This window comes from Galeopterus variegatus, unplaced genomic scaffold (assembly GCF_000696425.1).
Source record: "Galeopterus variegatus unplaced genomic scaffold, G_variegatus-3.0.2 Scaffold424, whole genome shotgun sequence".
NCBI lineage: Eukaryota > Metazoa > Chordata > Mammalia > Dermoptera > Cynocephalidae > Galeopterus > Galeopterus variegatus.
The window spans coordinates 421,704-444,284 of record NW_007726535.1 but is presented as its reverse complement, the minus strand read 5'-3'; the positions used below and the strand labels follow the sequence as shown (position 1 = coordinate 444,284).

General features: G+C 48.7%; 1 protein-coding gene across 3 annotated transcripts in view; it reads right to left on the bottom strand.

Annotated features, from left to right (window-relative positions):
* The window catches only part of CABIN1 (calcineurin binding protein 1), a 178,659-nt gene that overhangs the window by 121,965 nt on the left and 34,113 nt on the right, over positions 1–22,581 (bottom strand). For all 3 annotated transcript variants that reach the window (XM_008568589.1, XM_008568590.1, XM_008568591.1), the window contains 11 exons: positions 19,221–19,350; positions 17,632–17,781; positions 14,362–14,642; positions 13,119–13,287; positions 10,351–10,487; positions 9,180–9,397; positions 7,778–7,856; positions 7,002–7,189; positions 5,984–6,136; positions 4,718–4,912; positions 742–984 (listed from right to left, as the gene is read on the bottom strand). In XM_008568589.1, the coding sequence (XP_008566811.1) occupies positions 742–984; positions 4,718–4,912; positions 5,984–6,136; positions 7,002–7,189; positions 7,778–7,856; positions 9,180–9,397; positions 10,351–10,487; positions 13,119–13,287; positions 14,362–14,642; positions 17,632–17,781; positions 19,221–19,350 (1,943 nt within the window). The remainder of the gene's footprint in view (positions 1–741; positions 985–4,717; positions 4,913–5,983; positions 6,137–7,001; positions 7,190–7,777; positions 7,857–9,179; positions 9,398–10,350; positions 10,488–13,118; positions 13,288–14,361; positions 14,643–17,631; positions 17,782–19,220; positions 19,351–22,581) is intronic.

Below are 22,581 nucleotides of genomic sequence, written 5' to 3'. Positions count from 1 at the left end.
CAGTGCACCTCGGGTGACACAGCCCAGAGGGAATGTGAAGGGTTTTAAGGGAGATAAAAGCACATTTAGATTTCCATTTTGGAAAGAGGGGGCAGGGTGGTGGTTGGACTGGAAGGCTGGAGGGGACAGGGAAGACTGTGGAGAACATGCTGCCACAGTCAAGCAAGAGACGGCAGCGGCCTGGACTACAGCACAGCAATGAAGATGGAGAGGAGAAACAAAGGCTGAGATGTTGAGGACGTGGATCTGGCAGGACTTGCTGATGGCCTGCGTGGGAATTGGGGAGTGAGCCGATGAGAGAGGCAGAGAGGAAGGGTCTCTGCCTTGAAGCCTGCCTGGCCCATGTGAAGTGCTGTGACCACCCTTCAGCTGGAAATGCCAGGACAGCATGGGGTGGTGGAGAGCCCTGGCAGGGAGTCAGGAGGCCTGGGCTCTGCCCCCTGTTCTGCTCTAGCTCACTGCAGGCAGCCCAGGGCCTCCGAGCCTGTGTCTTCCCCCCTGGGATGGGTGTCTGGAAGAATGCTGTGGTGCCAAGTGCAACATCATCTCTAACCCCCAGACCTAACCAGCCCCAGGAAGGTTTGCAGCCCATGGACAGATCCTGAAAGTTCCAGCCAGAGAAGCCAATGTGCCCCCTTTGGGGTGCCTAACTAGCAACGAACACTGGTGAACTACTGAAGAAGGGGGACGTCAGAGAGACACACCTTCTGGGGCAGGGAATGGTGAAGAGCTGGCAGTTACCTGGATGAGGTTATTGGTAAGCCGCACAAGGCTGGTGGCAGAGGACGATTCCCTTAGGATGCTGCCACTGTTGTCTGCAGAGAGTGCCTGCTCAACACCCTGCAGCAGCTGGGTCACCGTGGCCACCCACTCCTCCTTGGCTGTTGTCTCACTTGAGTTCACCATCTGCTGGATGGCCTCGTTCAGAGCCACTTCAGAGCACTCAAAACATTGACGGTGGTCCTTTAGCCGAAGCAAGGAGTCCTGAGCACAGAAAGAAGCCAGGCAGAGGGTATGCCATGAGCTCGGCACAGCCTGGCCTCAGGCCTGAGGGAAAAAAAGCTTGGGGGGCAACAGACGAGAACCAATGCAAGAGAAAGGGCCACCATAGCATAGGCCCCACCTTGAGGTGCCCAGTGGGGCAGGCCAGTGACCTGTGTGCAATGGCAGCCTGGCATACTGCTAGCCAGGGGGATCTCAGAAAGTTGCTTTACCTCTGTGCCTCACCTTCCCCATTTATAAAGCTAGGATTCTGGGAATGAGGCAGCAGAGCCAGCATGTGGCCAAGAGGAGACTGAGGGACACTTCTGTTAGCTCTCCCTCAAGCCATCATGCCCATCCAGTGCCAGGACATTGAAGGGGCTTCAGAGGGGAGGGAAGACTGCCAGGGAGAGACTGTCTCAGCAGAGGAGGGCTTGAGCCAATACCACAGTGGGATGACTGGCCAGGCAGAACTGAAGTCATCATTCTATAAGACCCCTCATCCCCAGGTGCTCAGGTGGGTCCAAGGTGCTGAGCCCCTCTGAGTCTTGGTCACCGTATCACCCTCTCAGTGGTACCATGATATTGAGCTGACATACACATCACACTCAGTACAGGGCCCTGCACATAGAATAGCTCTCAGAACACCACACTGACCTATTACTTCTATTTTAAAATCTCCTCTTTGGAAGCTATCACTTTTTGCAAAGCTCACTTTTTCTGCCCTAGAATACAACCCATTTAAATACTTGGGATCTCAGCCTGTTTCATCACTGTGCCAGTGTGTGGGGAAATACAGACTGTCTGTGAATTCACAGATCTGGCAGCCTCTTGTTAGACCAGCAGGAAGCACCTGCTGCCCAGTGCCCTGCCGGGCTCTGACCTCATCGCAGCCCAGGCCCAGCAGTAGTTCCTGACTGCCTCAACATACTCAGCTGCTGCTCTCAGAGGTGACACCGACAGGTGTGGGAGCAGAAATACCCAAAACTGCCTTAAGAATGTGCTTCAACATCTGAACACAGATCAAAACCTCCTCCAATTTATAAGCCTTAATTGCCAGGAAAATAGGGCCTGTGTTTCTTTAGAGAAAGCCAGCACCCTTTTGCAGGAGGTCACTGAGGTGAGAAGGCACTTACAGAATGCAGACGTGGGATCCAAAGCCCTAGCTGGCCCCTCATGATCAAAATGCCAAATGAATGCAGGGCGGAGGATTATTTTCTAGCAGGATATAGACTATTGGCCTTAAACTGCAGCTAGAGCTGTTGTGAAAGTTAGGGACAAGACAAGGACCCACCAGCAGTGCTCTATAAGACAGAATCAAGATGGCCCAAGGCCAGAAAGAGCTAAAAAGCAGAAGAATAACTGCCAACAAATGAGGAGACCAAATTACCACTGACTGTGGGCAACACAATCATCAACCCAAACAAAACAAAACAAAACAAACAGAAGACGATCAGAAGTAATGGGAACTCAGTGAAGTGGCTAGATTTAAAAAAAAACATGTAAAAATCAGTATAAACCAGCAATGTACAGTTAGAAAATACAATGACCAACAAAAAGATCCTGCTCAAAATAGCAACCAAAATTATTAAGGACTAAGAATCAGGTCAGTGAGAAGAAACCATCAATTGTACTGAAGAACGTAAAAGGTGGCTTGCCTAAATTGGAGACAGCCCTCAGACACCTTCAGGAAAGGGCTCCAAATTCGACCCCCCCACTCTAGAAAAGCTAGATGAATCAAGTTAAATAAAACATAGAACGTGGACACCAACAAAAGAAAACAAGGGCAAATCCACTTCTTCTCCCTCTGTTGACATGCCTCTCGTCTGCCTCCCCTCCAGAACACGGCTTCCCTCAGAGCAGCCTTCTTCTTGTCCAGTGCCAGGCATGCTGTCGTAGTTCAAGCCATGTGTGTGCAATGAGAAAATGAATATTTCCAGTCTTGGAAAGGCTAAGCATAATGAACAAAACCACAACAAACAATGAACAAAATCACAGACATTTGAAAACATCAAAAGATTTGACAACATAAAAATTCAGAACTTCTGTATGTCAAAAGAAACAATAAGAGCCACAATTTAAGAGCAAACAATATACTGGGAAAAAATATTTGCAAAACTCTTTGAGAAAAATATTAATATCTTTAATATATAAAAAGAACTTTAAATCAACAAGAAATTACACAGTCTTAGTAGGAAATTGAGCCACAATCAGGAGTCACGTATTCAAATAATGCAGGAGCTTCCACAGCACATGGCCCAGGCCTCAGGCACAGTCTTTATTATAGCTCAGTACCCGTCCAAACAGCAGCTCCTCCCTCATCAGTGGAGCACGCTGCCACATCCAGTAGTTCCAGACAACGATGGGAGCAAGGTGACATCTGAGGCATTGGGGCCATCCTACAGAGGTAGAGAGGATTGGCCTGTCCCTTCCTTCTCCCCTACCAAGGCCCTCCCTGGGTATACCCATCTGTCCCTCTTACACACACAGCCATACTGGGCTACCCTGCAGCCTGCCACCATACCTGAGGTCAGACACATCTCATCCCATGATCTTGGCTTGGGTTTGCCCGAACTCCTTTGCCAGGGGCTGGAGCTTCCCTACTTCCCCCACCCCTCTTTCCCAAAACCAACTCTTCCTTATCCTTTCGCCAGGGCTGAGATGCTTCCATTTGTTCCCCTACTCACACCTCTTAATTCTTGCCCAGTTCAAGAAAGTTAATAATTAAAATGCCTGACATAATCTGAACAAAAAGCCTAGGACAAGACTGGGCTGTCTTTCCAAACTGAAGGGGAAGGACCCCTTAAGATAACAAATAGAGTGTGATTAGTGGTATGAACCATAAGGGACCAGGACTCAGACCAACCCATGCCACAAACCACATCATGTTTATTTTCATCCATTTTTGTCTGTGTCCAACTCAACCACTTCTGAGGATGACGACAACAATAATAGCACCTCCTCCAGGGCACTTGCTACATGCTAGGCATGGTGCCAACACACATTAACTCATATAATCATCACAACAGGCTCTGAGGTGAGGACAATGGCCATTCCCATCCTAGAGATGAGGAACTGAGGCTCAGAGAGGCTGAGTAACTGGCCAGTACCCAGCAGCTATCAGTAAGGGTTTTCTTCCTGAAGAACAGAGGCACTGGGGGTGCCAGGAGGGCACAGTGGCTTCAATCACAATGCTGGTGTTCTTTTTCTTCCACTACACAATTTTACATTGGTCAATTTATCTTGATTTACAATGTACAAATATTTTATCCAATTTTACATCTACTCAATAGTTAATTTAAAAAGCAATAAAAAAAAAAAAGAGATGGGGCTGGCCAGTTAGCTCTGTTGGTGGTTAGAGCACGGTGCTGTTATCACTAAGGGCCAGGGTTCAATCCCTGTACTGAACAGCTGCCAAAATAAAAGATGGATAAACGAGTGGATGGATGGATAACATCCTGGCCATTCTTCCTTCCTCCTCTGCCATGCATAAGTTCAGAGTCAAGTGTGGGGCTCACCTTGAGCCATAGGGAACCCTAGAACCTGCACTCCTAGTTTCTAACTTTCCCTTCTGACAAGCATCTTCGTGAGGGTGGAGGCTCCCACTTTTGACTCCCACTTTTCTCTTCTAGGTATGTGTTCTTGAGGGCTACCTCAGAGCCTCCAGAGAATAAATACATACACAAGCAAGCAGAGAAGGGGCAAGTGGGCGTGAGGGACACAGGGCAGCACACACCTGCAGCAGCAACAGCTGGGCTGGCCTCTCAGGAATGGAGGTCATAAACTCTAGGTGTTTGGCCCGGTCGAATCCACTGGTGCACAAAGTGGGACGGAGCAGATGCACGACAGCCTTGTAGTCACCCGCTTCATACAGCCGCTGAATCTCCTCCAAGGACTGGCACCGCTCCAGCGACTTTAGGTTCTTATCAATCTGAAAAAGACCGAGAAATGCTGCCTGATGGCAAACACTGCACACTGTCCCTGAATCTGGCAGTGTTGGCATTTATTAGACCCAGATAAGGAGGATAAAATTAGACTCCATCCCACCCCACCAAGAAAAAATTAATATATCAGTGTTTACATTAAATGTATATGTTTTAAAAAGTATTTCTATTAAGGTCAGGCATTCAATTCTTTAAAAACAAACACACCAAAACACAAAAACTAGACTGGCTGGTTAGCTCAGTTGGTTAGAGTGCAGCCTTGTAACATCAAGGTCAAGGGTTCAGTTCCCCATACTGGCCAGCCACCAAAAAAAAAAAAAAAAAAAAAAGCTGCAGAAGCAAATGAGTCCCAGAAAAGCATATGCCAAAATCGTTGGACAACCTCTGGGTCGTAGTTCAGCAAACCCAACTCACAGGACTGTGGAGCATCAGGCTGTCAGAGACTTCATGAGCCTGGACCAGAGGCTGGCTCACACTACTGACCATAAAACCCTCTCCGCACATGAAGCCTGACATGACCCCAGCACACAAACAGCAGGGTACTGCACCTGGTCTTCCCCTAAAACAACTCTGAAGAGTCTAAAGGCCACTTTCGGCCAACGTGGACACATCACAGACACAAAACTGCAGCAGGATCCGAGGCTGCATAATGAGCATTGTGCCGCCCAGATGGAGCCTGGCATATACGCCATGCACCACTGACCTAGCCTCATGGTCGCAGCAGCACTGGTCTGCTTCAGCTGATGTTTCCCTCTAGTTCGCTGGGACTGCCGCCACATGAAGTCAGGAGAGCTGAGCAATAACCACTTCTAAATCAGACTGACAAGAACTTCTATGCCTGCCACCCGCCACTTAGATAGCTTTCCATCAGGGGAGTGTGCCTTTGAGTCTGCGGGGCCCTTGTGCACAGGAGCTACCTCTCTGCCCTCCCTCCGGGGCCCTGCTCACCATGTGGGCAGGTCGCTTGTTCCTCAGAGACAGATCAGGCTTGGTCTAACTGGGCCAACTCAGAATAAATCTTTGACCAAGAAAACACCATTAAAAAAACGCCCGCTTACCTCCTCCAGGGAAACCACAGAGTCATTGTGGAGGTTGGGCAGCCGGATGACAATGTCTTTTTGCTCAGCCCCAGCCTGGGCCTGGATGGTGGTGGAGTTTTGGAGCATTTCTGTGCAGATGTCATAGTTCTCCAGGGCCTGCTCCATGTCTCCCTGGCCAGAAGGTAAACCAGGTCAAGGGACAAGGGTAGAGGCAAGGGACTAACTGTGCTGTGCCAGGTGCCTTATATTCCTGATCTCACTAGACTGTGGGTGTCATGAGGGCAGGTTTTTTCCAATTACTTCTATACCCCATAAAAAGAGGGCTGGCACATAACTGGGGCTCAATATATATTTATCAAATGAATGAAAGATTCACACAACTCTGTGAGGGGAGGTAGCATTAACCCCATGTTATAGGTGAGGACACTGAGGACACTTGAGCAAGGCCTGGTATCTGCACAGCCAGGCTTGTCTAATTCCAGAACCAATGTTCTTCACTTTAAACAATGTTGTTTCCCTCAGACTGAACTGCTACTGATGGGACCCTGGCAATCTCTGACTCATTCTACCACGGTGCACCAGGTACCACCATGTGCAAGGTTCTAGATAACAGCCAATCCACCCTGGCCTTCCAGACTAGACTGTGAGAAGCTTTCCCAGAACTTTCACAAAATAGGTGGTTAATTCTCTTCTAGAAAGCTCTGTTTCTGTTCATGCACTTGCTCAAGATCTCTCAGGAAAACATAAGCAAAGGGTTGAGATTCCAAGGCAATCTTGAGTCTACAGGGGGCATGGGAAATACCTTCCAGAGTTCTATGGTTGTGCTGAGGTACTTTATAGACTGATGGCTATGCTTGAGTTTTTGAGATGCTGGAAATTCCCACAGCTTCCCACTTCCTCATGCCAAGCCCAGCCTGGGCAGGTGCTGTACATGCACATGCACACTCATACCCACACATCCTCAACACGGCCAGTTTTCTGCCCTCCCTGTAGGGTGCCAGAGTATGTTCCCCAGGCATCTGACCATGGAACCAACCTGTAGCGCCAGGAAGCGAGCTTTCAGCCAGTAAACACGGACCACAAACTCCAGCCAGCCATCCTCAAACAGGTCGCGCTGGGATGAGGCAAATGACAGCTGCAGGAGATCACCAAGGCAGTGGGTTCCCGGGAAATCAGGCCCAAACCTGCCATTCACCACACCAGCAGGGCAGTTCCGAGAAGACACTGAAAACCATCAAGTGCCGATGACTCAACTTCATGTGCAGTGTCTAAGCACCCTTCCTCTAACCAGAGGTTGCACTCAACCTTCACCATGCCCTCCCTCAGTCTCCATGAGTGCCCTGAGCCCCTTGGAGCCTTATATCCCCATAGTGGCAGGGATCAAGAGGTCAGACCAATCAGATGAAGATGCAGAGACGCTGAGAGCCCGGGCATGGGGAGACCTAATTTCAGACTGAGCTTTGAGAATATCTGCATTCCACCAGGTGGTAGTTTAAAAGGCAGAATGATCCATGTCATCTGGGAAAATTACTGGGGACACATAAAGCATCAAGCAGTCACTCCAAAACTGAGATCCCACTTCCTTTAATCCTAAGTAACAGCAAAAGCAGACAGGTGGCTCCCTCTGGGGCTCAGCTGCTGCTAACCACTTCTTGAGTGTCTGGGAGGTTTCCCTTGGATCCTGACAAGCCAACCCAGAAAATGTGCCCACTGCAGATGTAAGTCTGAATTTCATGACTCAGCCTCTTCAGCTTCCACTCGGCTGGGGGTTCAGAAAATTACCCCTGCCACAGAACACAGAATGCCCCCTACCTGCAGAGCTCCTGCCTTTGGTCATCAGCCACTGGTCCAGCTGGAGCTCCATGCAGGAGAGAGACATCAGCATCATGTCCTGCAGGTCAGGCACAGGCAGGCCGGGAACAAAGTCATAATGATTCATCGAAGCCAGGGGGTGGGAGGAAACTAAACTAAAATTTACTTTTTGATAAAAATATAACTCTTTCTTCTACGTACTTCCCATTTCCTAAGGATAATCAGCGACTACTTGGCAGGACATAAAATGATACACGTGGACCTATGCTGGGATGAGACTTGGGAGGAGCCAGGGGACCTATCTTCAGAGTGCTGAGGGACTGTCCTGTGGAAGAGGCAGCCCTGTCACCTGCAAGTGCCAGGCCCAATGCTGCACTACAGCACTCAACCCTTAAAAGCGTCTGGGGCCAGGACATCATTCTCAGGGCATTTGAGAAAGACAAGGCTCAGCAATAAGGAAGCACCTGCCCAGTGTGCACAGCTGGGAAACAATCAACCTGGTCTGCCTGAAACTGAAGCCTTGGCTCCTCTCACTGCTCCAAGGGGAATGAGACGGGGGCAGCAGGAGCTGACAGGAGGCAGGCTGAGGTGTGCCTGGGAAGTGTGCCTGGCAAAGGAGCATGTGGCTCTGCAAACCTGTCAACCCCTGTCCATCTTCTGTGCTCTCAGCCAGAAAGACCACCTGGGCGGGCCCTGAAAGCTCTCCACATTCCCACCTCGACATTCGGCATTCCACCTCAAATGGGAGAAGGGGGCCGGATCACCAGATATTCCCTTGAGCTCTAGCAGCCACCAAGTAGAGGAGCCTGGTGTCCAAGTGCAGCAGGCAGACAGGGCTAAGCAAGGCTAAGCCCCCTACTGCTGGAGGACCCCACCACTCCCCTAAGCACCCTACTTAGCCTTTGCACTTCTGTTTTCTCACATGTTTAATAAAATCTGCAATAGTCCTTGGCACCTTAAACACAACAAAATCCTTTCCTCCAGCTTCTCCGGGCTAGCTCTTGTCTATCTCAGTAACTGACCCAAAAAGCCCTCCCCATATGACTCATTCCCTCATACCCTCATGTTCAGTTCATCCTGTCAGCTCTGCCACCAGAACCCCCCCACCCCACTGCCACTGCCAGGCCTCTGCCACCACCATCACTCAGCTGGCAGCAGCCTCCTGATAGCCCCTGCACCCACTCCCATCCCTGAGTATACCCTCCACTCAGCCCCCAGGATCTTTCTAGAAACAAACCAGGTCCCGTGACTTCTTCCTTCAAAACCCCCAGTGGCCCAGGTTCCAGGTACACAAGAAATGCAGTGAGTAGGCTCAACAAGACAGCAGCCCCACACCCACAGAAGGTCCCTGTCCCTGACCCCTGGTCCCAGTCTGATGCTGGCCCTCAAGAGGCCCCCAGACCTTGATGTGCTTGTTGCTGCAGTCCCTCAGCAGAGGGTTGGGCAGACTGGTGCTGTGCCTCCTCCAGCTATGGTAGACGCTGAGCACGACCTCTGCCAGACCTGGTGGCCACCTCAGCAGGAACTTGTGACCCATGCCCTTCAGGTAACGCATCATCAGCTCCAGGATGCCCCCGTTAGTCATGTTCTCCAGCAGGAACTTGTGCACATCCTGCTTCTCTGCCCAGGGAGGGGAACAACCAGACTTGAATGAAAGGGACCTTCCACGCCAGGGTTTCCCATTCTCTTTGAAAGAGGGAAGCCTGCGTCCTCCCTCCACCATTCAACCCAGGTGTACACAGCACCACATTACGGTGCCGAGGTCAGGCTGCTGGGATTCAGTGCCTGGCTCCTGCCTTCACCATCTGTGAGCAAGCCTCTCTGAATCTCCATGTCTAATATGGGAACCAAAAGGGCCAACCTCCAAGTGTTGCTCCGTGTGCTAAATGAGATTGGGCACATAAAAAACGAGTCACGATGTCTGGCACAGAATATGCATTCAATAGTTGTGGTCATATACAGTCAACTTGCAAAGCCAAGCCTCTGAATTCAGCCTTAAGTACACGACCTTTGGAGAGCTGTTATGGATTAACTGTCCACAAAACTCATTGAAGTTTGACCCCTATAATGGTGCTAAGAGAGTGGGAAATCTGATGATGGTATCTAAAAGGTGAGGCCATTAAGAGGTGATTAGATTGTGAGGACTGTTCCTTCATGAATGGATTGATCCATTCATGGAGTAATGAGCATGGTTCTAATGGCTTTATATGGACAGCAAGTGAGAAGTTTAGCTCACTTCTAAAGTGAGGCCCTCACTAGATGCGCCCCATATACCATGGACTTCCCAGCCTCCAAAACTGTAAGAAATAAAGTTTGTTTCTTTATAAATTGCCCAGTTTCAGGTATTCTGTATAAGCAACAGAATGGACCAATACAGCAAGTATGAGCCTGGACATTTCAGCAGACCTCCCAGCTGACCACAGGGCTCAGGCCCACAACAAATCCAGGCAGTCCCTTGACCACACTTTTAAAAACACCCCAGAACTATTATCCCTGAACAAAACATAAGCAGTTTGTAGGATAGTGGAAGAAAGAATTCCCAACATTGAATGATCACATCACTCCATTCCTACCAGACTCCATGAATGTGGCTGAGTCAAATGACAGCCTGTGAGGCCCAATGCTCGGGAAGCTTTCCAGTTTGGCTTCTGACTGGACTTCATAGTTATTAAAGGAATCATCTTCCTCCTCAGGGTCCAGCTTTCTTAACCTGCATGGAACACACCAAAATCAAAAATCCCATAACACACATTCTGACACAGCATCTGAACTCTTCCTATAAGAGAAACTAAATCTGAGCCAGGAAGAAGATGACTAAAATAATTGGGTGACAGGGTCCAGAGCCCAGGCCAGCAGGAGGCTCTGTCTCTCTCAAGGAATTCATGAGCTGGCATCTGGTCTGTACCCTTAGTTGTTCATTCATTTCACCAACAGATGATTACTAAGTACCAGCCATGGTACTTATTCATGCTAGGTGTCAGAATACAGCTGTTAAGTGTGGGAGATCTTGGCTGCAGCAGGCTTACCTTCTAGAGAGAAAGTAAGCAGGAACACAAAACAAACAACCCAAAGAAGGACTATGAATAGCAGAGTGCTTGAGACTGAGGGTCACAAGTGTCCTCCCTCAGAGAGCAGAGTCAGAGAAGGCCTTTCAAAGGGATGATCATGCTGACACTGGAGGAAGAGGAGAAGATGGGCTCATCATGCAAAGAAGCACAATAAGAACAAGCCAAAGGCAAGGCCAGAAGAGCACTTAGTGTGTTTTAGGACCTCAGGGGAGCCCAGCAAGTGAGGAGAAGTGGGTGGGTAGGTGGGAGTGTGGGGGACCCATCAGCCCATCTGAGCTTGGTCCCTCCATGGCTCCTCACAAAGCTCTGAGCCTGGCCCAGCCTTGGGACTGGGGAGGCCTCTGCCAGAAGTCACCATGTTTTGGCCATCCTGGTGGCTTCCCCTCAACCCAGCACCATTACAACATAAACACTCAGGGCACTTATAAATGTCTTCATTCATTTATTGCATATGCACTTCCAGGGTGATTCCACTGGGCAAGCTATCACATTGTTCTTGCCTGTTCAAAGAAGCAGATACTAAAACGACACAGGAAACCAACAACTAACATAAAGATAAAGAAGGAGTAGAAACCATTCCACATAAAGAAGGCTAGGGAAAAAGACCTTCGGGTAGCACAGCAGAAGCAAGCAAAAGATGGGGTTGCTCAGACCTTGGCATCATCAACCAAAGCATGATGCTGCAGCTCTTTGAAAGGGAAACCTCCTGGCACTACACCTTATGAGAAATTTACCAGAAGGTTCTCCATCCTCACTTTGGCCCTGCATAAATTTACTGAAAACAACCTTTACTTGTAAGCATGTCACCTTCATCACGGAAAGAAGGCAACAAATGAGGAAAATTAGAAATCTTGCTGCTTTGGCCCTGCATAAATTTACTGAAAACAACCTTTACTTGTAAGCATGTCACCTTCATCACAGAAAGAAGGCAACAAATGAGGAAAATTAGAAATCTTGCTATAAAATGGATTTACAATCCACCTAAAGCTTCTGGCTCCTCCTCTACAGTTTTGATGTCATCACCACTGAAATAAACTGTCACGAGACAAAATGACAGCTTAAGACTCCTGGTTAAAAATGGTATATTGAGGGCCGGCCCGGTGGCGCACTGGATAGGTGCGCCGCTTGGGAGGCGCGGCGGCGCTCCCGCCCGAGGGTTCGGATCCCACATACAGACCGGTTCCCGCTCACTGGCTGGGCGGGGCGCGGGAGCAACACCGAGGGTTGCGATCCCGTTGCCGGTCCCCGGTCCCCGGTCCGGTACGGGGGCAACACTGGGGGTTGCGATCTGTTGCCGGACACGGAAAAAGACAAAAGACAAAAAAAAAAAAAAAAATGGTATATTGAACATACATGGTTACCTCCCAAACTCCACTCCAGTAACCACGAAGAAATTAAAAAGGTATAAACTCACAAAGACACAGAAGATAGGAGAGGAAGCCCCAGCAGACAAAAAATGTGCTGCCAGCCAAATGTTAGAAGGCAGAAAGATGATGGACCAGAGTGATCGAATTGCTTTCTCCACTTAGCTGAGGGTGGAGGAAGAGGGGTATCAAGAAGCACACCTACTGGCACCATAAACCCCAAAGGCTCAGGAGTTGAGGGTCCTGAAACCTCTGAAGGAGGTGAGGAATAAAAAAGTGGGAAGACTGGTGAAAATCTATGTAAGGAGCATTAGGGCTCAAGTCCCTCCCAGCTCTGGGGCTGGGACTCTTCTTTCTCTGTGGCTACTCTGCCATGTGAGGAACAGTCAGAACTAGTAAAACCAAGGATCATTTTACCAGCTCCTCCTCCACCTTCTCAGAATGCAAGGGAATCCTGCTGAGCCTGAGGAAAATCAAGCAAGCACACGCTCCCTGAAAGCAGAAGGGAAGCTCCCTCCCGTGGGGTTTTCATTGGCATCTGCCTCAGGTGCAGCAGTCCCTATGCCTCCCAGCAGCAAGTGGGTGTCTGTGCATGGAAAGGTGAGCATGTCACCTCTAGCTCCGTGATCCCTTCACCTTCTGAGGGCCCAGGAAGTACCTGGTCCCCCAAAAGATGAACAAGTCACAGCTGCCGCCTTCAGGAAGTGTAGAGGTAGGGAGAGGAGAGAAAAATCCAAAATCCCAATCCAGTGAGATCTGGGCTTTGGATGTTTGCATAGATACTATGGGAAAACAAAGGAGGTGCCTAGAGGAGAAGGTGGCAATGGAATGAGAAATGACATCAGTGGGGCAGGCTGGTGGTCTGTGGGTTTGCTTGTTTTTGAGAATCAGAAAAAGTGTGCAGAGTACCTGGATGGTAAGAACTTCACCAGAAGCTCCTGGAAGTCTACTTTTTCTTCTTTTTTGCACTTGGTGTTTCGCACACGGGCAGACCGTCGCTTTGCTGTCTCTCCACTGTCTTCTGAAATCTTCTTTCGCTTTACCCCTTTCTTGGATTTATCTCCCCCAGAAACATCACCTTCACAAAGAGTGCAAATTCAAATCTTATAAAGTGGCAGGAGGGAAAAATGCACTACACAGACATATCAGTCCCCATCTTTTATAAATCTACCAACATTAAACTGTTCTTTGACATTCAAGAAATCTTTCATCTGTCTCCTCTTCAACAACAAAGAGTCCTGAGTAAAATTAATTTTAAACCTCTCACACTTCTCTCAAATTCACAGGACCCACAGCTAGATTTCAAGATTATTTTCCATGACCACAGAATAACAGGGCCTCAGAACACCCCTACCTTGCCACCCCCAGTGGTTGGCTATAAGAGCCTCTGGCCCCAGAGACTGATGTACCTGGGTACATCAGTTGATGTACCTGGGATGGACGGAGCAAATGGCAGTGACTCTATCCAGGACCCTCTGAGTACCCAGTGATATGATAAGAGCAAGAGAACTGTGGGAATTATGTAGAGAATAGGGAAATGTCATGTACAACTAAATAAAAATGTTGGAAACAACCACGTACATGTTCATTCAGAAACTTCTTTTACTGCCATATATTCTGTTTTTTTCAGTGACACAGAAATCAAGAAAAGCCTTGGGATCTTCGGTCAAAAATTTTTTACAACTTCAATGATAAAAAAAAATCAGCAAAACAGTACAAAAATACACTACCACATGTGGTGGTGACTTTTCTGACTTTGTTTTCTAAGGTCAAAGAACTCAGAATGCACACAGCCAGCAAGAGAGCAAGACCAGCAGGAGTACCTACCAGCTCACACATCACAAGTGGTAAGAGCGACTTTTACACCAGGACTCAGCAGCCAGTCATTAAATGGTCCCAGTAGGGCTGTCAAGGAGCAAAGGGCTGCATTCCCAAGCCCCCACCCCCTCTCTGCAGGGGCTTCAGTGCTAAAGCAGTGCATAAGCAGGCTGAGAGGCTCCCCTACAGGACTGGGGGCTCCCACCGTCACTCAGGCCATGAGGATCAGCATGACACCTCTCTCTGGAGAGGCCAGGGTGCCCCAACACTATCATTCCTGCTAGGCTCAGCAAACAGGGTCTCCCCAGAAGCCAAGCCCAGGGAGACTGCTCACCCATAGGAGCGCCTGTTTCCAACAGCCCAGGAGTGTGCAGTGAGAAGTTGGCTGCAGCCACAGTGGTGTAGGAGAGCACAGGCTCAGCCACAGCTGGGTTGGCACTGACAGGGCTTGGTTGGATCATGCTGACAGGCGTCACAACCACAGAGGACACCAGAGGCTGGCTGGGGTCCTGGTAGTCGGACAGGTCGATCCTCTTGCCGAGGCTGGGCCGTGGGGGCTCGCAGGTGGTGAGGTGGTTGTACATGGCCAGCAGGCTCTCTCCGAGGCACTTCCAGCTGCAGGGAGAGGGACACCGCACCTATCACCACTCCATCACAGGGGTGCTCAGCACAAGGCCAACTGGCTTGCAGAGAGGCCACATAGCTGCTCCCTGAGCTGCACCTCCACAGAGGTAAGGGGAGGTGAAGGTTTTGTCATTGTCTTAACTGACAAAGTCTTAAGTCTAACACAGCTGAAGATGGAGCAGCTTGAGTAGGAGCAGGGCCCTGGCATCCTTCTGCCCCTCACCCTGGCAGAAGCCCCAGCAGCTTTTCAACCTAAGACACCTTCGGGCTCAACTAGGCAGGTATGAAAAACACTAACTCACTTTAAAAGCTCCGTCCTCTCAAGGTTGAACCTTTGAAACACCTGTGGCATTTCTGTGCTGACACTAATCTGAGTTTTTTGGGTGGGGGTGGGAATGCCAACAGAAACATAGTCCAAGAGGGCTAAACAGGCCCTTGGGCAGGGCCTGTTGGGAGCAGCATCTCAGTGAGCTGCCAAATGGGCCAGAGTCTGCTGGATAGCAAAACAAGACCTTGTGTGTTTTGCTTTGGTATGTTGTGGTGTGGTGTGTATTACGATGTGTTATGTGTAACACTGTGTGTTGTGTAGTATGTGTCGTGAGTGTTGTATTATGTATGGTGTGTTACGGTGTGTGCTGTCGTTTTGTGTCATGTGTTCTGTGTTGAGTATTATGTTGTGTGTTGTGTTAGGCTATGTGATGGTATGCTGTGGTGTGGCATGATAGATCCATCCATCCACCCATTCATGGCTTCCCATGCCTCATGCTACAGACCAAATGCTCCTTCTGGCCCCAAGGTGCTGCACGGCCTCACGTCACAACAACCCCTGCACTCCTGCCGTGTTAGCTTTCTTTCAGTTCCCCCAAACCACATTCCTGAAATGCCCCACCCATGCCTGAGCCCCAGTCCTCTGCATGGTCAGTGTCCACTGATCCACCAGATCCCAGCTCTAGCACCCAAACCTTCCCCAACCCTCTGAGCAGTGTGGACCCTATTCAGAGCCCCTGGCACTATGCTTCTCTCATCGCAGCCCTCATCAGCTTGAAGCATGTCCTCCTTCCTCTGGGTGACTGACTAACCCTGGGATTGCCTCTAGCAAGGGACCAGGCCCCGCCATGCTACACTCCCAGCACAGAGCTGGGATCCAGTAAGTGCTGGAAAAGGAATAAAAGGACAGTGCTTCAAAATCTGGAATCTGAACAATGGAGGTTCTAAGGACTGGAATAAATTTCTTATCTATCTTTTTCCTGCCTTCAGGAATGTTACATTTAGACAGGGAACAATTTGCTCACCAGCTGGATTGTATCAAATGCCTTAAATATACAATTTCACTTACTTGTGCCTTGCTCATGCCTAATAGACACTGAAGATGAGGGAGAAGGCAAACTGTGGCCTGCAACCTGCTTTGTACAGCCTAGAAGCTAAGAATCATTTTCACATTTTTAAAGAATTGTTTAAAAAAGAAAAAGAATATACAACAGAAACTGAATATAGCCCTCAAAGCCTAAAGTATTTACTTCTGGCCCTTTACAGGAAAAGTGTGCTGACCCCTGGAATAGATGCTAGTTATTTTAAAAGGCCCATATCTTCTGCGACCAGGGAGGGAATCTAAACTCTTCCTTTAATAATCCAGTCAGAGCCTAACTTCCTCCTGCTTCCATTTGGCCCTCACGCTACACCAGGGAGGGTGGCCATGATGTCAACTCACAGCCCTCTCCCCTCTAGTCACATCACCACAACCCGTTCTAGCGTCCTCAGACCTTTTCCTCCTTCACTGTAACAGGGAGGCATCCCAGGGCTCTTCTAAAACCCCCAACCCTCCGTGGTTAGGAAGCCCATGCTCAGGATACTGGTTAGGTACCCTAACCCAGCTGATAAAATAAGGGGAAGGGCATCTGACGAGAGTCCTAGAGCAGCCCAAAAGGTGGCCCTGTCTTCCTGGCTATCTCAGTGCTCAGGTGTAAAGTTATTCCTAGGAAACTCCACATGCTGAAACTCATAACCAGTCATCATAATATGAATGAGAGCCAGCCTGAGTGTTGCTATGTGCTGGCTCTGTACTAGCCCCCACGTATTTCATTATCATAACCACCCTACAATGGAGAGATGGTGCTCTCCCCATTTTGAGGGAATGGCATGTAATGCCCCCAGGGTAACCCACATGATAACTGCAGGAGTGCCAGGATTGGACCCAGGTCTGTCTGATCCAGGGTGAGAGCTCTGGACCACTATGTGACAAAGCCTCTGAGTAAGGGGGATGGGTAGGGAATGGAACACTGTTGCAAAGGCACAATAAATTTAAAGACTCAAGATTCAATGTCAGGGGCTGGCTGGTTAGCTCACTTGGGAGAGCGTGGTGCTGATAACACCACCATCAAGGGTTTGGATCCTCATAGCGGCCAACTACCAAAAAAAAAAAAAAAGATTCAATGTAACGCTAGAGCTCACTAAGGGCTAAACCACCCCAACTCCACTGAGCACCAGCACCAGCATGCCCTTCCAGGAGAGGGAGGGCCTCTCACACATCACGGAACTCATGAAGGCTACACTGAAGCCATCTTGCAGGGCACTTAGCATGGCCCTGGAGGGAGGCCATGGATTTGAGAGCCAGGAAAATCCAGGCCTAAGGCCGACTCTGGGATCCTCATTTAACTGCTCTGAGCCCCAGTTTCTATCTGACAAGTGCTTGCCAAATGTTAGTTTTCTTTTCCCCTCTGGGTAGGGCAGACTGAGAAGAGCTTTACAAGAATGTACCAGGTGGAAGGAGTCAATAAGGGAAACAGCAAAGAGGAACGGAGACTGGGAGTACCCGAGAGAGTTGACCTGCTTCTTGGAAGTCAACAAGTTAGCATGCACTTTCAGCACCCAGATGCCTTGCATCTGGCTCCCACCCACACCCAGGGTTAGGTCTCAGGGTCTCTCCCTCCTGTGCCCAGCCCACCAGCTGTCCAAGTATTCCGAGAAACACCAGATGACCTACGTGAAGAAGGGGATGGGCTGCACCAGTTTCAGGTCTGGCTCTTTCTCTCGCACGGTCAGCGCTTGCCTCTTCTTACGCAGCCCCAGAGCCTCATCTACAATAGCCTGCGCCTCAGCTGCATCCACCGACACTTCGTGGATCGACATGTCACTAGACAGGGAGAAATTACAACGTTACCAACTACAACCAAGGCTAAAATTTTACAGACAGGGATGCATTTAAGTTAATACCCTTTAATCTGTATTGATTCTTTCTGTAAATAAAATAACCACTTGAGTCTGGTCTTGAAAGGGCAGTAATTAGCATTCTTAATACCCACATACACCAGAAATGACTAATACCCTTTGTTCCTTCAACAATTCAAACTGGGCAGAGAAAAGGTTTTCATGTATATTAACAGTATCATCATAATGTCTGAAAAACCACAGAAAAATAAAATCTTGCTTTCAATTATTTATAGAAAATTTTTAAAGAATTTAACTCTCTCATAACGCCCACCCCAATAAAAAGTCATCAGACAAGCCAGGCTCACCGAAGTCTATGGTGTCCCCAAAATACAGAAAAAGCAGGGACTTTGAGGCCCCAGATGTGCTCCCACAGACATATCTCTGCCTGAGCTGACCCAACAACACCTGCCCTCCTGCCCAAACTGTCCTGCTGCCTGCCAGCAGGGCTCCCCCACAGAGCCTCTCACTATGGCCCTGCTTGTTTTATGTGTTTGTCATTTATCTCCCCCAAGAAGGTTAATTCCCTCAGGATAGATGTGAACAAGAGGCATAAGAGGAAGACACAGAGATAAATAACAACTAACCCCAAAAGTGAGTTCCATGGGTCAAGGAATACCAGAGAGCAGGAGGGGATGGCTCAGCTTGCAGGGCTGTGGGGAGGGGGAAGCTAGAGCTCAGAAGTAGACAGAGAGGTGAGCTAGGAGCTGGAACATGAAGGAGGAGCAGTGTAGAACAGTTGGAGAGACGGGAAGACGGCATGCCAGGTTAGGGCGCAGTGGGAGCGAGGCTCAGAAGACAGGACGGTGCACAACAGGCCAGGCCTAGAATCTGCGAGGGACCTGGGGCGGCTCTAACAAAAGAAGCCTGGGAGGTAAAAGCAGGAGGTGGAGAGGGGGAAGAAGGGCGTCAGGCTGCAGAGTACCTCTTGGGCGATGCAACTGAGTGTGGGCTTTGTCCTGGGAGCAAGGCAGGGACAGCACATGATCAGAGGCATGTCTGGGACTCTGAACTTAGGCAGCACTGGGCACAAAACCCTGGCAAGGGGAAGGGAGGCAAGCTGGGCACACAAGCACCCAGAGTACAGCAAGCAAACACTGAGAGCTGGCAGGGTGGTAGGCTAGGAGCGCAGTGGACGGCCTGAGGAGGTAGCACTGAGACTTGGCGTGGTCAAGTAAGAAACAACGCAGATCAAGGTACATTCACTAGATGAGGGACCGTAGCAGGGGACAAAGCCCTGGAGTGCAGGGGCTCCATCCACCAGGAGGAGGTCAGAACCTGAGAGGAAACCGAGGTGCACTCCTGATGTTCACTAGTCACAAGGGGAGGGGATGCAGACACAGCAGAGGAAGTGGCAGCACTTACCATCTGAGGAACATTCGGAGAGAGTCCTTTCGCAGACAAGGCTGCTCCTCGAAGATCTTCTCCTTGAGAACCAGCCCTTTGCTGTATCGGCAGTCCTTCTCCAAAGCTTTGCAGATAAAGTACAGACACGCTGGCAGGGAAAGAAACAGTTATGACTTCTGAAACTGCCTTGCCAGTTAACACCAGGAAATTGTTCCCACTCTGGAATCAAAGAAATGCATGGTAAACAAAAAGAGGATATCACTTTAACCAATTCAATCAGGAAAGATTTCTGAAAATAATACTACCAAAGTAGAATAAGTACTGCAAGGTGAGCAGACCCAAACACTGCCAGCAGAAGATGGTCTGTATGACCTTTCTGGAGGACCACAAGCATTATGCACAGATCCTCGACCCAGAGATCCCACTTCTAGGAATTGCTGCAAAAAACCTACAGGGCTCACAGTGATTAACTATTGGCTAAATGGAAAATAGCCTTCAAAAAATCCACTCTGTCCCACTATGGGGGCCTGGTTAAGTAAAGTTTGGCCGGTCCACAGAATGTGTTGCCAAACAGCCGCTGCAGTGATGGTCAAGGAGTGCGCTTACTGACCAAAAAGAAGGCCATGATATAGCACTGGGAACAGGCAGGGAACAAAACAGTTCACAAAGTGTGACTCCATTTGTACATATAAAGCTGGTTTCTTGTATTTTTGCATACCTGCATTTTCCAATTTTTCTCCTTTTTTTAAAAAACTGGTCTTAAGGTTATTGCTTACAATTTAAGATATGCACATCATTCATGTCAATGTAAGAACGAGTCTTCTCAAGTCATTGACCTGGAAAGCCTGTGCCAACTCCAGATCCTAAGGGAGTAGATAAAGTAACAGGTAAACTAACGCATGGAAAAGAAAGGGATGGCATCGACTCACAAAGCAGAACTATGATATGAATTATGAAAGCCTTTAGCACTTATAAGTGAGAATAGCCCCTAGCAAACGTGACCACTACAAGTCCCCAGCAGACTCCATGCTGCTAAGTCTCACCAGTGAACACACTGGGAAGTAGCACAGTGCAGCAGAGTGTCAGCTCCGCTCTGCCTGGGCACTGGGACCACTATTTGTGTCCTGCTTAGGTTCTCACTTTAAGTGTGGGTGGATAGCAAGTCACTCCTATCAAGAATAACCAGGAAAAATAAAGGAACTGGGGGTTAGGAGCAAAATGGAGAGGAGAGCAGAAGTAGAGATCAAGGCATGGAAGCCTTGGGAGAGAAGAGTAAGTGATGTGCTCCTCGTGTGCCACAGTGAGAGAGAGCAGAGCCTGGTCACAATGCTCAGCAGGGGCCACAGCCCTCAAGGCAGGCAAAGGCTGTCCAACCTGTGAGCAGGGAGAGGCCTATTCAGTAGCGGAAGGGTGGCCATCAGCGACTTACAGAGAAAAAACCAGGGAGGCACTTAGCATTTGGATAATGCTGGTTCTCAGTAGGCATATTAATTGTAGTGAGGAAGGCCTGAGAAATCTCAAGGGAACAAGAGGCGGTCAGCAGACCCAACAGCACCCCTACCTACTCACCTCAAATATATAAAATGCCACTGAGAGTCAATTTAACATACTGCTTTTACTTTTTGGTTTAAATGAATGTAAAATCTGTCAAGGCTCTCACAGGTATATGTATCAGTTCGGATACCGAGACGGTTAATTTTATGTGTTAATATGACTGGGCCACAGGCGATCCAGGTTTTGGTCAAACATTATTTTGGGTGTTTCTGTGGGGATGTTTTGGATGAGATTTAAATCAGTAGACTGAGTAAAGCAGACTGCCCTCCCTAATGTGGGTGGGCCTCATCCAATTAGCTGAAGGCCTAAATAAAACAAAAAAGTTGACTATCCCTCAAGTAAAGAGAATTTTTCCCACCTAACTGCCTTCAAACTGAGACACTGGCTTTTTCCTGCCTTCTCACTACAACCAAAACGTGAGCTCTTCCTGGGCCTGCCAGCCTCCAGACTGGAGACTACATCATCAATTCTGCTGGTTCTCAGGCCTCTGGACTTGGACTGGAATTATACCATTGCTCTCCTGGGTCTCCAGCTTGCCAACTCACCCTTCAGATCTTGGGACTTGTCAATAGCATGAGCCAATTCCTTATAATAAATCTCTATCTACATATATGCACACTATTGGGTCTGTTTCTCTAAAGAACACTAATACAGTCCCCCAACCCTTTATTCCCACAAGGACTTAGGTATACCAAGCATAACTTCTCCTACTGTGAGAGAAGGGTACAAAAAACTAAACCAGTTGGCTAAGTAAGGAAGGTTGAACACCAAAGATGGTATCCAAATTGTGGGAGGAGCATCCACCAAGAAACTAAAAGCCTCTGGAAAATGAAACAGCTAGAGTCAAAACATTGCCCTACAGAACTGTCATATTCTGCTGGTGGGAGTGAAAACTGGGGTAACCTACAGAACAAGTGCATATATCCACCAAAGAATGTATGCAAGAATGTTCACAGTAGCATTATGCATAAGAGCCCAAATCTGGAAATAACCCAAATGTCCACATACAGAATAGTTAAATTGTGTACAAGCACATAACAGACTACACAGCAATAGGAAAGAACTAGCAACTGCTGCGTCCTACATGGGCATGCTCATAGACAGCACAAAAAGCAGAGGAAACAGGCTGAGAAGAGTACACATCTTCTGACTCCACCTAGAGGAAGTTCAACAGCAGGCAAAGCTCATCTCTGGCAACAAAAGAGAGAAATCACAGTCTCTCCTGTTCTTATTGTTATACCAGCTTAAACTGTCCAAGGAAGAAATTGGTACTGAGAAGAGGGGTGCTGATGTAAAAAATACCTAAAAATGTGGAAGCAGCATTAGTTGGTTAATTGGTAGTACAGGCTTGAAGAGTTTTGATTGAGGTGCATGCTAGAAAAAGCCAATATTGCCATGAAGAAATTGTTAAAGATGATTCTGGTGAGAGCTCAGAAAGAAAAGAGAAGAGCTGTAAAGAAAACTTCCATCTTCTTAGAGAATAAATAATCATACACAGAATGTTGGTAGAAATATAGACATTAAAGGCGATTCTGCTGAGGTCTCAGAGAGAAGTAAGGAACATGTCGGCCGACCCCGTGGCTCACTTGGGAGTGGGAGCGCTGAGGCTGCGGGTTCGGATCCTATGTAGGGATGGCCGGTGCACTCACTGGCTAAGCGTGGGGCGGGCAACACCACGCCAAGGGTTGCAATCCCCTTACCGGTCACAAAAAAAAAAAGAAAAGAAAAGAAACATCATTTCCTTATGGGCCGGCCCGTGGCTCACTCGGGAGAGTGCGGTGCTGATAACACCAAGGCCACGGGTTCAGATCCCATATAGGGATGG